This window comes from Tupaia chinensis, unplaced genomic scaffold, assembly GCF_000334495.1.
Source record: "Tupaia chinensis unplaced genomic scaffold, TupChi_1.0 Scaffold000148_1, whole genome shotgun sequence".
NCBI classification, from domain to species: domain Eukaryota; kingdom Metazoa; phylum Chordata; class Mammalia; order Scandentia; family Tupaiidae; genus Tupaia; species Tupaia belangeri.
The window spans coordinates 178,425-194,436 of NW_006159618.1; the positions used below are offsets into that span (position 1 = coordinate 178,425).

General features: G+C 39.5%; 1 protein-coding gene across 1 annotated transcript in view; it reads left to right on the plus strand.

Moving 5' to 3' along the window:
• Positions 1-16,012, plus strand: part of TMTC2 (transmembrane O-mannosyltransferase targeting cadherins 2) — a 339,285-nt gene that overhangs the window by 95,370 nt on the left and 227,903 nt on the right. The window contains exon 3 of the mRNA XM_006145516.2: positions 8,835-9,663. Coding sequence (XP_006145578.1) covers positions 8,835-9,663 — 829 coding nt within the window. The remainder of the gene's footprint in view (positions 1-8,834; positions 9,664-16,012) is intronic.

A 16,012-nucleotide genomic window follows, 5' to 3' on the forward strand; every position in this document is an offset into this window, starting at 1 on the left:
TAACTTTTAGAAGAATCTTTCAAGAGTGATTATGTGAAAGAATAGACAGTCATATTAGGTTTCTTCTAGGCACAGTATGTATTATCAGAATTCTAAATAAAATGAGCATATATTATTATCATGGGGTATCATACATTGAGTAAAGATGATGAGGAATTCAAAATATTTATAATTGAAATAGATGACAACAACAACTTGTTGTCCCTGGGGACCTATTACTACCAAATTAACCTAGATATGTTTGCATTTAAACAGGTTACATACAATACCATGTGGTATTAAATCAGATATATTAAATATGCCTTGATAGTCTTCTGGATTTTTATATGACCGTTGACTTCCTTCACGAAAAACTTATTCATTAAAATATAATCTGGTGTTAAAAAATTACAATTTTTCTTTTTCTTTTTCTTAAAGCAGGAGCAAGTTCATATTTGTGAACATAAAGATTCTCATGCTTAGTTTTGAAGATTTCCAGTTAGACATTTTGAAGGATTTCTTTTTTCTTTTTTTTGGAGAGGTTTTCGCTATAAGGCGCATGTGCTCACCAGACAGACAGAGACTGAGAGACAGAAAGCGAGAAATCACCCCCCAGGGGGGATGGTCACGCCGCAATCCCTTCTCCTTCATTCTCCTCTTGGGATCTTGGGCTTGCATGCACACGCACCCTGTGTGAGTTTTAAGCTACCGGGTCCGGAACGTGAACCGCGGTCGACTACGTGGGAGTCCAGCGACATAGCCATTACGCCAACTGCTGGTTCCCAACATTTTGTAGGATTTCTATCCATTTGCATTTGTGATCCTCTTCTCTCTGCTCTCCAGCCAGTCAGGATCTTGGCGCACGGACATAACACCCAGTGGTTCAGGTTGACTTAGAATTGAAGCCCATAGTTAGCCTTGAGGCTTCTAGCATTGCAGATCAGTATACTACTGCCTGTGCCACTGAGGTGTGACCAAAAATCTATACATTTTTATTAGTGAATTTAAATCTAAAACTGATTTATTAAACTATTTTATGTTTAGCTTGAGATGTATTAATGGGTTCTGATGGATATTTGAACTCAATGAAAAATATTGTGATATATTATAGTGTCGGCTTAAATAAGTGAAAAAAAATCCTAATAATAAGCATCTGAAGATGCTTTTTTAATATCGCTAATCTTTAAATTCTTTCTTCACAAAGGCTGGTTATGCCTATCCATAGAACTTCTTAATATCTTTTGAAATATCATTCATTAAAATTCTTGTCTGGGGGGCCAGCAGGTGGTGTGGTGGTTAAGGTGCTGGACTCCCACATGACCCACCACAGTTTGAGTTCTGGGCACAGTTGCTTGGAAATCACACTGGGTGTATGAGCGTGTGTTCCCGAAATCCCAGGAGGAAAATGGAGAGGAAGGGATTGTGTGGTTACCCCCCTGGGGAAGGTGATTTCTTACTCTCCCTTTTAATGTCTGTCTGGTGAGCACATGAGTCTGATGGCAAAAACCTTTTAAAACAAAACAAAACAAAGTTTTTGTCCGTTAGTTGGTGTGGGAAAAGAAAAACATTTCTAATCTTATATAAAGGTTCATTATTAATGAAGAAATGAACTCTCTGTAAAAAGAGAAATAGAACTACCCTTATAACTTTATGACCCAACTTTGATAAATCATTCACGTGTTCTAGAAAGTGTCTAATTATAGTTTTAGCCACATATGCCTTTTTGTCACATGTTCAGAAAATAATGCTTTCATAATCATGTTTTTAAATGAACATTCAATGAGAACTTAAAATGAAAAAATTGAAGTCTTTTGCTATAGGCTACATGTGCTCGCCAGAGAGAGACAGACAGAGAGAAGGAAAGTGAGAAATCACCCCCTGAGGGGATGGCCACACCTCAATCCCTTGTCTATTCTCCTCTTTGAATTGTGGGCACATGTGCACAGGCACCTGGCATGAGTTTTAAGCCACTGGGTCTGGGACTTGAACTGTAGTAGGCCATGTGGGAGCCCAGTGCCTTATCCACCATGCCAGCTGCTGGCTCCCAGTGAGAATTATTTTACAAAGGAGGAAAACTGAGAGAAATCTTATATTTTTGATTGTCTTACAAAAAGCTTAAGACTTCAGTGATAAATGGTGGATACAGAATAAAGGTTGCTAGATTTTTGTTATGTCTGGAGAGCCTTTTCTTTCAGTCTTAAAACGTTCAGATACTGATTTTTATCTACTTTATTATTACAACTCCTATCATTGCCAAGGGCTTAATTTAGAATTAAATGAGCCTTATGCTTAAGTAATTTATTCTCATTAGTTTGCCAAAAAGTGAGTCTCATGATGGCTTTAATACTCTAAGGCAGAATGTTTACATTTTATTTCATTGAGACTAAAATTTTCCTTTTAGTTTCATTTATGTCCTAGAAAATCTGAGATCAGGAAGACAATATTGAAGTTGCCATCATCAATGGCAGTTTTCCTTGAATAACAGAGAGGAGAGCTGTTATAGTTGAATCTTGCTTCACTCTTGCTTTATTTCTTTATTCAAAGACTCCCACAGAAGAAAATAATTCACTGCAGGGCTTTTGTAAAGGCATCACCACTAATTAATATGGCAGGGTTTTCTCATTAATTTCCTTCATATTTCAGGTTCTATACAGGAAATATTTTTGATGTTTTGTGATAAATTTCATGTTATTTGCTTATTAAGCTATAGTTATGTTCTTTTACTCCATTTGCAAGTAAAGGGATAGAAATAAATTGTCAACTGTGAACTTTATATTGTTGGCTGATTTCCATTTGTGATTTTCATGTCTGGCAGCTCCAGGAAAATACCTCCAAAATTGTGTAATTAGAAGTAGAAATTGGGACCAAGTAATGGTGCAGTGGTAATGCAGCTGAATCCACCTGGAAAAGGTTTATAGTTCACGCTCTGAAACATCCCTGAGCATGAGGGGGCGTTTGTCTGTGCCCCTGATCTGGGCCAGTTGAAATTGGTGGTGGATTGCAGAGTGAAATGGCCTGTCTCTCTGACTCTGTCTCTCTCATCAAATAAATAAATATATTGATTATTTAAAAAAGTAGTAAGTGGGAGCAGCAGTTGGCGTAATGGCTATGTCGCTGGACTCACATGTAGTTGATCACAGTTCGAGTCCTGGACTCTAGTGGCTTAAACTCACACCAGGTGCGTGTGTGTGCATGCCCAAATTCCTGAGAGGAGAATGGAGAAGGAATTGCAGCATGGCCATCCCCCCAGGAGGTGATTTCTCACTTTTTGTCTCTCCATCTCTCTCTGTCCTTCTGGCAAGTGCACGCTCCCTATAGCAAAAAAACTCTCCAAAAAAACAAGGCAGTAAGTATACATTTTTTTTCAATGAAATGGAGATTGGAGCTAATTTCCATTTTTATGTTGAACTTTAGAAAAGATGAACATATTTGAACTTTCAAAGAAAACTAAGCTTAAGTAAAGCAATATAGTAATTATTCCATTTCCAGTTCTATTCCATTGGAGTTTCAGTGAGGAAGATGGTTTTCTTGAACACAGTGTATTGCTTTTAGTGTACTTTTTGTGGAGACAGAGACAGAAAATGTGACATAATAGAGAAAGTCCAGATTTCTGTATGTGATGACAGGCAAGTTCTTGAAAACAGCCTTGAGTTGTATGCAATATTGTTTATTTTATGAGGCTTCCTGAGGGAGATTGGGAATGAGGATTTAGCATAACAGGATTTAAAATGTGTGAGATAAAGATAAGTAGAAACTGACTTAAAAGTTTAAAGGTCAGAGTTTAAGAATCATTTATTTGAATGCCTACAAATGTCAAGCTCTATGTTACCCTAAAGGGATTCAGAGACGTGTCAGTTATTATAGCTCAGTTATAGAAGAGAGCTTTTGAATAATATTATTGTAGTCAGTGCTGTGAACTTAGTAATACTGTGATCTGATATTAATGAAAAATTCTACATCTAAAAGTTGGTCATAATTTCCATGTGGTTGCTATTTCTCATTTTGTATTCTTAATTTTTAACTTCTACTCTCCTCTCCCTTAACTTCTTTTATACTCAGAATTACCTGTCCCTGTTATATTGCATGTGCTTGCTTAAGAGAAAGAAATCACCCTCCCAGGGAAGATTGCCATGCTGCAAACCATTCTCCTTCTGCCTTTGGGTTTTGGGGGCATTCATGTACATGTGCCCAGTATGTTTTTCAGGCCACAGGGTCTGGAACTCAAACCTACATCATGCATATAGGTTCCACCTGCCTTAATCATCATGTGACCAACTGGCCCAGAATTACTTCTCCAGATTAAATTTTTTCAAAATACTTTTAAAATATAAAAGTCAAGGGACCAGCAGTTAGTGTAGTGGCTATGTCACTGGACTCCTGTAGTCGACCGTGGTTCAAGTGTCAGACCTGGTGGCTTAAACTTACACCAGGCGCATGTGCGTGCGTGCCCAAGATCCCGAGAGGAGAAAGGAGGAGAAGGGTTTGTGGCATGGCCTTCTCCCCTGACGGGTGATTTTTTGCTTTCTATCTCTCTGTGTCTCTCTGTCTTTCTGGTGAGCACACGTGCCCTATATCAAAAACCTCTCCAAATAAATAAATAAATAAAATAAAAAAATAGATATACCACCTACATATGGGGGGATAAATTCCTCAGTGAATCATACACTTTTTGTTTTGTAAAAATCTCTAAGATCTTAGAGTAAAACCACATTAATAAGTTCAAAACTTGAGAATAGCATTGTGTTAGTTAAGAAGGTAGCATAATGCTCTGTGATGCTGAGACCATGTGGAAAGGTCTGGGGTTTGTGCCCCAAGATCTTCGATGCACACTGAATGCTCTGTGTTCGTGGCTGGCTGGGAATGGGGAGACTCTGTTAAAGGTGGCTCGCTCTCTCTCTCTTTCTTCCCTACCCTTTGTCTTTATCTCTTTTGCTCATGGATGAAATAAAGAAATTAAAGAAAGGAAGGAGGCAGTGTTACCGGTCAGGAGGAAATGCTTGTGGAAATTCTGATGATGGCATTTTGTACTGCATCGATGACAGAAGTGGGGAGACATGGACAGAGTCTGGGTGCAGTTCAAGTGCAAGTTGAAAGGACTTGGCGATGGATGGGGTATAGCGGGAAGGAAAGAGGCTGTGAGGAAGACCCTGATTACATAGGACAGTAGTCCTTCCTCATCCACGGTTTTGCTTCTGGCAGTTTCAGGTCTTTGTGGTCCTCTGTGGTCTGAAAATATTAAGTAGAAACTTCCAGAAATAAAGAAACAAGTTTTAAATTGTGTACTATTTGGAGTAGCATGATAAAATTTTAGACCATCCCACTCAGTCCCTTCTGGGGTAGGAATCATGCCTCTGTCTAGCATGGTATTACATGAGATCCACCCATCAATCCCTTCATAGCCAGCTTCGTCATCAGATTGAAAAACCAGGACATGTAGGGTAGAGTACCTTTATGCAGTTTCAGACATCCACTGGGTGGGGTCTCAGAACATTGTTACCTGTATCACTATGTTTCTGCAGGTGGGGATGATTGGAAGATGAACTGTTTTGGATTTGGGCAGGGTATGAAGTTTTGAGTTCTATTTTGTACATTTTGCATTTGAAACATTTAAGTGAATATGCCTAGTTGGCAGTTGAATGAATGACTATGGAAGTGAAAAGAGGCGAAGGTGGGGCTGCTAGTATATGGTGATCATGTTTACAGATAGGAATCTTGCTGAGATTTTGAGGTGGAGAGTGGAGACAGAGAAGAGCATCTGTGAGAGTAATGTAGTTTGCAGCAATTGCAGTTGGGGTGGCTGAGAAGGAATCTAAGGAAGAGAGAAGAAAGGCCAGTGTGGCATTAATATACAATATAGAGATTTTGTTTCCATAGAAGCTGAATGTACTCAAGGTGCATTGCTGTTCATGGGTTGTTTTGTAAACTAAATATTTGGCCTAGCTCTTGTACGATTTCTGGCACCATGTTGAATGTCATTGAGTAAGACAATTCTATGCAGTGCCATGATCTTTGCCCTAAGAGGTTGCATTTCCAGTAAATCATGAAGCGTGGGGTATGGTGCTCATTCTTTCTTCTCCCCTCCACTGTTTCTTCAGGGCTTAGACAGTTAGATGTCACTGTGTTCTTGCTCAGATTGAAGGCATTTGTCAGAAAATTCTTATAACAGGGATGTCCTTCATTCCTTTTTCCTATTTTTTTTTCTCTTGAAATAACTCTGTGCTTTATTAAGAGTTATTTTACTTTTTTTTTTTAATTTGGCATATACACTCACCAGAGAGATACACACAAAGAGAAGGAAAGTAAGGAAGCACCCTTCATGAGACCCACAATCTCTTCTCCTTCATTTCTTCTTTTGGGATTTTAGATATGCACACATATGTCCCCAGCATGTTTTTCAATCTACTGGGTCCAGGACTTGAACTGCACAGTCAGCAATGTGGAATCCAGCTGCCTTATCCATCAGGCAAGCCACTCGCTGGACTATCATTTTACTTTTACAAGTGGTCATTAATGTGAAAAATTTGGGATTCATGAGGAGCATTTTTATTTTAAACTTATTTCTAACATGAGAGAAAGAGAGACACAGTGGGTTGAGAGGAGACCAGTACTCTTCAATAGGATCTCATGCCATAATCCTTCTGCAACCAGCCAGTACCATGGGAATATGTGCATGTAACCATTGTATACAGGTTGACCCTGGAACTGAACCCCTGATCCTCGCTTAACAATCTATCTGTTTAACAACCACTCAGACTTAATTCAGATCTCCAACAAGGGGAATCCCTTTGCTCAGTCAGTGTGAGTTTCGGGAATCCACTTTTTCTGTCTTTGTCTCATTGCTGTTGTTGATTGGTATTCACTACACAAAATGTTTGGAATCATGCAAGACCATGTGTATCATTTATAAATCTGTACTTCATTGTCCACTCATAGTAGCTTTCAGAATAAATAAAAAGGATTATGTTGGAATTATTGTCTTGTGGTGTGTCTTGAACTGGTTCTTACTTCATGTATACTTTTTTGAGTGGATAGAGTTACATTATTCTAGAGTGGTATCATGTGATCTTTATTGAAAAAAAAAATACACACCTTACGGCAGCGTGACACACCACAGCACATCTGCCTATAAGCTCCTCACTTAGAAATTCGCTTAATGACCTGGTCATAGGCATGAACTCGGTTGTTAAGTGTGGAGTGCCTGTGAATGGCTTATAGTCTTGCAGAACGTCATGCTGTCCTGTGCCACTGTGGCTGGGCCAGAGCAGCATTGTGAGATGTTGGATGTCTGATGTCAGTGACAGCATGGGGCTGCAGCGGAAAGCTTGATTTAGAAAGTCTCCAAGGAGACTCAAAAGCATGGAAGGAAGGACTGGTGTGGACATAGCTAAGTGCCCTTACTACCTTAGCACTGATCAGGGAGTCCTGTCACCCCACATTTCTTACATGAATGCTCTTTATTTTTTTCCCACAAAATCAAAGTTATAAAAGAAAGATAGTTATTAGGAGCCTAGTGTATCTCATGCAGAATATGAAGTACTTTTGCATTGTGGTCTCATTTTGAATTGATTCCAGTTTGTTTTTTTTTTTTTTGGAGAGATTTTCACTGTAGGGCGTGTGCGCTCGCCAGACAGACAGAGAGAGACATAGAGACAGAAAGCGAGAAATCACCCCCCAGGGGGCTGGTCACGCCGCAATCCCTTCTCCTCCATTCTCCTCTCGGGATCTTGGGCACACACGCACACGTGCCCGGTGTGAGTTTTAAGTCACCGGGTCCGGGACACGAACCGCGGTCGACTACGTGGGAGTCCAGCGACATAGCCATTACGCTAACTGCTGGTTCCCTTGATTCCAGTTTTGAGAGGGAAATATATTGAGCCCATTTTGTAGAGGTTAAAAAATGAAGCTTTGGTTATTGGTATGTTAGAGTAGAAAAAGGAGAAATTGTACTCATTAGAAGTTATATATATAACTGAGAGAGGTGGTCTGCACCTTTAGTCCTTGCTGCTCAGTAGCCTAAGGCAGGGGGATCGTGAATTTGAGGCTAGAACGAGTAGCATAGTGAGACCCTGCGTTTAAGAGGGAAAAAAACACAAGCTTGATTGAATTCTAAATCAGGTGGTTTTTTTTTTTTTTTCCTTTAAGGTTAAAATATTCCTAAGCATGTTTAAAACAAGATGGAAGTGAAGTAATGTATTAGGTTATTGGAAAAGTCATGATGCATTTTTGCATAGAAAATAAACATGATGACTTTCCCAACAACCTAATATTTGAGACCCATTGCTGTGTTTCTGTCTACCCATTTGAGAGAGTTTGGTCCACTGGTATGCTGATTAAGATGCTGGACTCCCATATGGCTGACCACAGTTAGAGTCCTGGACCTGGCAGCTTGCTCCCTTACCTCCCCCCACAACACACATATCTCTGGTGAGCACACAAACCCTATTGTAAATTTTAATAATACACGTAAAACAAATTATTTAAAAATGGGACAGTACATGTGAGTATTTACAGTGAACACAAGAATACATGTAAATATGGAGAAGAGGCTATGGGCTTGTATATTGCATAAGAATAAAAATATGGACAATATAATGAGTATCTTTATAAAACTAGAACTATTAACAAATGGCATAATAGAACCTTCAATGTTCAAGAAGATCAACACAAGTATATCCTGTATGATTAGTAGGTGCTGTATACATGCCTTCAAATCCATTCATGGCCCACAGAGATATACTTCTAATATATGAAATCATGATTTTAAAACAAAAGTATTTCCTCTCTAAATGTTAAGTGAAGTGTTTGTCTTCTGCATCAAGGATGATCTTAACATTTTCTCTTTCTTTTGGTTTCAGAGGAAGAACGTGTCTCTGTTCCTCAGCATTAGTTTGTTATCTTTCTGGGGGACCTCTCTTTTGGGTGCCCGCCTATATTGGATGGGGAACAAGCCGCCAAGCTTTTCCAACTCGGACAACCCGGCTGCTGATTCAGATAGCCTCTTGGCTCGCACGCTCACCTTCTTTTACTTGCCAACCAAGAACCTCTGGTTGTTGCTATGCCCGGATACCCTCAGTTTTGACTGGTCCATGGATGCCGTGCCTCTGCTCAAAACAGTTTGTGATTGGAGAAACCTACACACTGTGGCCTTCTATACTGGACTCCTCCTCCTTGCTTTCCATGGTTTGAAGAGCCCAAGCATAGAAAGAGAATGCAATGGGAAAGCTGTAACAAATGGCAAGCAGAATGCAAATGGCCATAGCTGCCATTCAGATGTGGAGTACCGGAACTCAGAGATTAAGCCCAACTTCGCATCCAAAGTAGAAAATGGCATTAACAATAATGCAGTGCAGAGGACACAACTTCCTTCTACAGAGAACATTGTCGTTCTGTCTTTATCTTTGTTAATAATACCCTTTGTTCCTGCCACGAACCTCTTTTTCTATGTTGGCTTTGTCATTGCAGAGCGAGTATTATATATTCCAAGTATGGGCTTCTGCCTCCTGATTACAGTGGGTGCCAGAGCCCTTTATATCAAAGTTCAAAAGCGATTTCTCAAGAGCTTGATTTTTTATGCGACAGCTACATTAATTGTTTTCTATGGACTCAAGACTGCCATCAGGAATGGAGACTGGCAGAATGAAGAAATGCTGTATAGGTCAGGGATAAAAGTAAATCCAGCTAAAGGTAATGTTTTATTTTTTCACTCTTCCCTGGATACTTTACACTTCCAGCCTTTGTAGTGTCTTTATGTCTTGTCTTAAAGCACAGTATTGAGCTAGCCCATTGTAGCTTAGAGGTTACAGTGGCTAGATCTCACATGACCTACCATGTAGTTCCAGTCCTGGGCAGGGCAACTTGAAAACTGTACCAGACATGTGTGCATGTGTGCCTAAAACCCGGAAAGAAGGGACAGATGAAGAAGGGATTGTGGCATGATCATCCTTCATGGGAGGTGTTTTCTTCTCTCTCTCTTGCTCTCTGCTCTTTTAAGCACATATGCTCTCTGGTAAATTAAAGAAAAAAACAAAAAAATAAACCTCACAGTATAAAGAGAGAAATTTTTTTTTTTTTTAAAGAGATTTTTGCCATACGGCATGTGTGCTCACTGGAGAGACGGAGACAGAGAGTAGAAAGCAAGAAATCACCCCTGCCTCCACCAACGGGGATGGCCATGCTGCAGTCCCTTCTCTTCCGTTCTCCTCTCTGGATTTTGGGCATGCATATGTGCCTGCTGTAAGTTTTAAGCACTGGGTCTGGGACTCGAACCATGATCAACTATGTGGGAGTTCAGCAGTGTAACCATTGTGTCATCTGCTGGTCCTGAGAAAAGATACTTTTATTCAATATCCATATTTTTCATTGTTTCTGGTTTTGTTTTTTAAACATATGTGAGAAAAAACAATTTAGAGACATCCAGCATCCCATAGTTGGAATTGGGAAACACTTTCCTATGTTCTTGACTGTTTATCTAGAAGAATCAGAGCTCCTGTTGTATAAAAATACTGCTTATGAAAGGAATCTATAAAACACTTGGTTTCCACATTTAAAAAGAGTGATATGGGCATCTCTTTCATCATGTAATAAAAGTGAGGTGATCCCACTTAAGTACACTTTAGCTCATGTATTTTCCAAGCATCGCCTGAGAAAATACCACAAGACTTACACTGATACCTTGACAAGATTTGGAGAGAAGTCTACTGCCAAATCTCAGAATAATGTCTCTCGATGTCTGTGTACCCACTTTCAGGTTTCTTCATCTCAAAGAAGCTGAAGAAGCCAAGCAGTTAGCACATTCTTCTTTAAGAACTTATTTAAGTTCTGAAGTCAGGGAAATAAACTTTTCACACTACCATAAGAAGATGTATTATACCTTTCTTTACTACTTTAGATTAAGGAAATTATTTTAGCAAGTCACAGACTCACTAGCCAGGGGAGAAAATAGTTTCCTTTTGAAGTGAATAGTCAAAAATGGTTGCAACGGATTATTCTGATTTCAGCAATTCATTGTGATGGAAGCCAGAGCACAGTTTAATAAACCTGTGTGCATGTTTACAACAGAAATATATCACAGTAAATAATGTCCATAGTCTTCTTGTTCTTCTGACGTCGTTTTTGAACAATTTATTCTTTAAATTATGTTTGCTTGTGCTGCATTTAAACTTGGCTTTTTCTACTCACTGACACATTCCTGTACCAGATTTCCAATACTAAAGGTGTGAAAGTATTCCACATGTATGAAAAAATGCCTTCCTAATATATATCAGGACATAGGTCCAAAGACCTAGATGCCCCAGAAGCAACTTGTTCGTCTTTGTCTGAATAACACAAATTAAGTCAAGAGTTCAGTGAGCAGCTACACATTTCTTCAAGCCGAGGAATTAATTATTGGTACTTGTAATGCTAATACATTGCAGGGACTTTAATGGGAATTGGAAGCATTAAAGTTGAGCTACTGCATAGCATATAATTTCTCAATTCTCTTTGAAAAATTATTACCATGTGGCTTTTCTAGGTAGTGAGTATTGCAGTTTTATTGAATGCCTGAGCCCAAATCTTAACTGTAGAAGTTGTTGTGATTAGGTTTCCCAGAATATTTTTCAACCAGTTTTTCTTCACTGGGAGATAGAAGCACTATAAAGAACAAGGTTATGTTGCCAATTCGTTTTCCTGATGTGTAAAACAGATACAGGGCAAGGAATTAAAACAAAGTGAAAAAGCTCCAGCATATTAATTGCATCACAGTGTTGTTCTGAGGATTTATTAAATTTGTTGGTTAAGTTTCAGACTAAGCTACTGTAACAAAGAACCAAGATAACAGTAGCTGAAATGAGATAGAGCTTTATTCTTTCATGTAACAACCAAAGTGTTTGCAGCACAGGGCTGATAAGATGGCGCCATGGGTTTTCGATATTTATGCTCTTTCTTTTTTGTTCCCTTGCCATCTTGGTGGTGTCACCATGTTCCTATGGTCCAAGATGGTCGTTATCACATCAACACTTCAGCTGACAGGAAGGGGGAGCAAAGGGCAAATAGTGGGTGTACCCATTTTCTCTAAGCTAGCAGGAATCACATGCCATGTTTGCTCATGGACTGTTGGCCACACCTAAGAACAAAGAAGGCTGGGAAACATCTTTATTCTGGAAAGCCAAATACCCAGTCAAGTCTTACTGCTATGGACGAAAAGGAGGGCAGGTACTCAGATTCTATAGTAAAACTAGCAGTATGTATTCCAAAGTAAGTGAGAGCATTTTGTACATTCTAAGGTGTTTTCCTGGTTTTGCTACTATTGGTGCCAACAGATACTGATTCTGAAGATGATTTTTCTTTTTTGCTGTTAACATTTAAGTGTTGCGTTGTTTCTTTATCCATTCACTCAGTAAAACAATTACTGAGTATTTTCTTGGTTTCCAACCTATTTCCCTGTCTCTTTCCTAATATTTGAGTGTACTCTATAGTATGTAGGCACTCCAAAATATTAAATGAATGCATCACTGTCTAGCCTTGTAGGTCATTTGAGACATCAGATTCTGATTTTCTGGAGCCTGGGGTCCCCTCTGTCCCAACAGCTGCTTTACTAGCAGGCTTTGCCATCTCAGCTGATGACATCTCCATTTTTCCAGGAGCTTTGGCCAACAACCTGGGAGTCATCCATGCTTCTCCTCTTTTCCTTTCATGTTTCACATCCACTCTATCAGCAAATCCTCTCTGCTCTGTCTTCAAAAATACATACAGAACTAGGTCTTTTTAGCCTTCTCCACTGCTACCACCCTCACCCCAGCCACAATCGTCTTCTGTCTGGAATATTCTTCACTGACTCTTATGTGATCTTCCAGCTTTTTTGTTTCCTTCCTTTTAGCATTACTTGGAATGTTTTGTTTCAAGTCAGGCTTGATATATTGGGTAATGCAGAGGTAGGCAGACTTTAGTGGGACGTTTTGTGTTTATCGATTTAGAAGTTAAACTGTATTTAATGTTTTCTAGAGCCCTAGGTGCGAGAGGTGTCACATTCTTCTGCTGTTCTCTTTTTGATCTCCCCTACAGTCTTTGGGCTTTCCTAATAACCCTGATAGAGCTTGTTTTCCATCTCTTTCAGCTGGCTTCCACTGAAGCCCTGTTTGTGTGAGGGAGGGGAAGTGTTCGGTCACTCTGATTAAATCTCAGCCCCTCTAGGCTATGACCTTCATAAATGTTTTTTACCTTGCCTGTGTCCCACTCCAGTTGAGATAGGAGAGCATAGATGGGACTTCCATGAGAGCAGCACCCTTTCCCACACCTCTGGGTTAAGTTTCTCTAAAGGCTTTCCTTGGAAGTGCAGGCCTTTGTTAAGGAGATTGCTCTGAGTGCCTTTCCTAAGATTTATTCGTTCTCTCCCATCTTCCAATGCCAGGAGAGCATCTTTCTTAACTCTTCATTGAGAATCTGGAAAGGCAAAATCCATGAAAGCTTAAATGTCCTGTAAGACTTCAGACTTTGGCCCTAAGCGTTTCTTCCCTCAAGCAGTTCCATGTGCATCCTCCAGCAACTCGTCCACAAGACCAGTTAACTGTTCTGAACACTTTCTGTCTCCAGCAGCTTCTGTGCCAGATAAGCATACCTCTTCTGCAACTCTGTGAATTTGTCTTTTTCCAGATTTCAGGGAAGCAGTTGACCGTGTGGCCTCTGTTCACTGAAGGTGCCAAGACAAATCTCTGACTTTCAGTTTGTTTAGCTTTTTCTTGTAGATATAGGCATGATGACTTCCAGCTCTTTAGCATCCAGGCTGAACCCTTGCTTCCATTTTTACATCCATTTAGCAAGTATAGACTTGACCAATAGCCCTAGTGACCCTTTCAGAACACATGTCAAAGTGTGGCATTCCACTGCCCCCAGTCCTGCATTAGCTCCCCATTTCCCACTTATTCCCAGATAGGGCTCTGTTTATCTACCCCCCCCTTCCCTTATCCACTCCAGCCCATTGGCTCCTAGTGCCTTCCATACCAGGTAAGCTTCTGCTGCGGAGCTTCTGCCCTTGTCACTGCTGCTTCCTGGACTGTGTTTCCCTAGGTGTCCTCATGCCAGTCTCCCTCACCAACTTGAGATCTTTGGTTAAATGTTGAAATTGTTAGTGGCCTGATGGTCCTGTAGTGATAAAACACAACATTCTGTGAGGCAGAACCACATGGCACAATTGCTGGTTCATGGCTAGAGACCTACCTGAAGATGCTGGGTAAGGCTGGGGTAGCGTGGATTGTAGCATCAGGACTCTGTTGAAAGTGTTGGAACTCTGTCTCTCTCTCTCTCTCTCTGTCTCTCTCACTGATGGAATTTTTTAAATTGGATTATGAATAAGATGCTGGCTACCCTTTTTTAAAAATTGCATATACCCTTCTGCCTTGTCCAGCATTCTGTGTTCTCTTTCACTATTCATTATTCTCATAGCACTTACCACTCTGATGTAAAATATTTTCTGGTATTTGTGTTTATTGTTTGTATTGTCCGTATACTCTAGGATATAGCGTGTAATATAGCAGGGATTTTTGCATTTCTTAAAAATGCCATATTTGCAGTGATGAGGACAGTGCTTGAAAAAGAGAAAGCATTCAGTAATGGATACTTGGAATAATAAATGTTACAGTCATAGCCCTTTTTATCTTTATAACCTGTTTCAAGAGAGAATGTGCATGCATGAAATATGGCCGAAAGTGAAATATTGTTTGTACCCGGTACTGAGGGATCCTTCATAATAAAGAGAGAGAATTGGAAGTTAATTTAGTTTGGGATACCATGGCTTCTGTGTATGTTTTCATTCGGACACAAAACAGAACTCTTTGAATCCAGATTCCTTATTTTGCTATGAAAAACATGCTAATATTAATTCTGTCTATAGTAACTTTCTTAGCAATTAGGAGACAGGCAAGACTCTTCCTTAAGGCTGATTTTTCTTAGACGATTATAATACTTGAGTCTAGCGAAAGATGAGAAACTCTTTAAAACCAGTCTTTCATAAGGTAGTCTTAGATTACAGATTGAGGTTTTTATTTTTTCTCCTTTGAAAGTCTGTGTGAATCTTGGGGTACTTCATTCTACCATGTGCTTTAGCAGAATATGATTTTGAGCTTCATGAAGCATTATACATTAAAACCGCTGCTTCCAGTAATGGGTCCCGTAGACAGCTGCCAGTCATTAACTGATTGGATGCAAATGATGATGGGTAAAGCCTGTCATAGTGACTGTGTTGCTAATTTCTGGTTTAAATCTGGATAGTGGAGAAATGATAGCTGATTTGGGCTATGTAAACCACAAGTCCTATCTCATTATATGGTTGATAATGTCAGGAAAATACTAGACATAGTTGATTACTGTAGCTTGCTGATTTCAAATGACTCTTTGGATTTTTGTGCTTAGGAAAGAGGAAATTTTCTATGACAGTGGTCTTAATGCATGAGCCACATTATATTTGAATTTTTTTTTCACTTTCATTCAATAAACCAACACGTTTTTCAAGCCATACTTATTTTACCTAACTATTTACCTTAAGAAACAACTCATTACAAAGTTGTTAAATGTATGATCATCTTTCTGGCCTTTGGCCTCATCTGAATCCCCATCTGTTTTTAGCTCTGTGTACAACTTGGAATCTTTGCTTCTGTGACTTTCTGGGCCCTTCACAATTGTGACTTTCTTTCCCTCATTTCCCATAGCTCGTTCTCCTATGGTTTTGCCTCCTTCCTAAATTGACCTTCTTCTAGGGTCTGTTCAAAACTTACCTTTCTTTTCCCTTCTCTATAGTACCTAAAACATTGTGTAACATATAGTAGAGGGTCAGTAAATACATCATTGAATTTCTAAGTTGTGTTCCCCATGACCTAGTATTTATAGGTGTTTTCCATTTGGGAGATCTGCCAGCATCTCAAACCATTTACCTTCCTTCCCTAAAACCAACTAATTGCAGACATCCTTATTAATTAAGGTTATAATCACAGACAGAATTGTTAGATGTAAACAAATCAGTGAGTGTATAAACCTAAAAAAGGATAGCACACATGGCAGCATA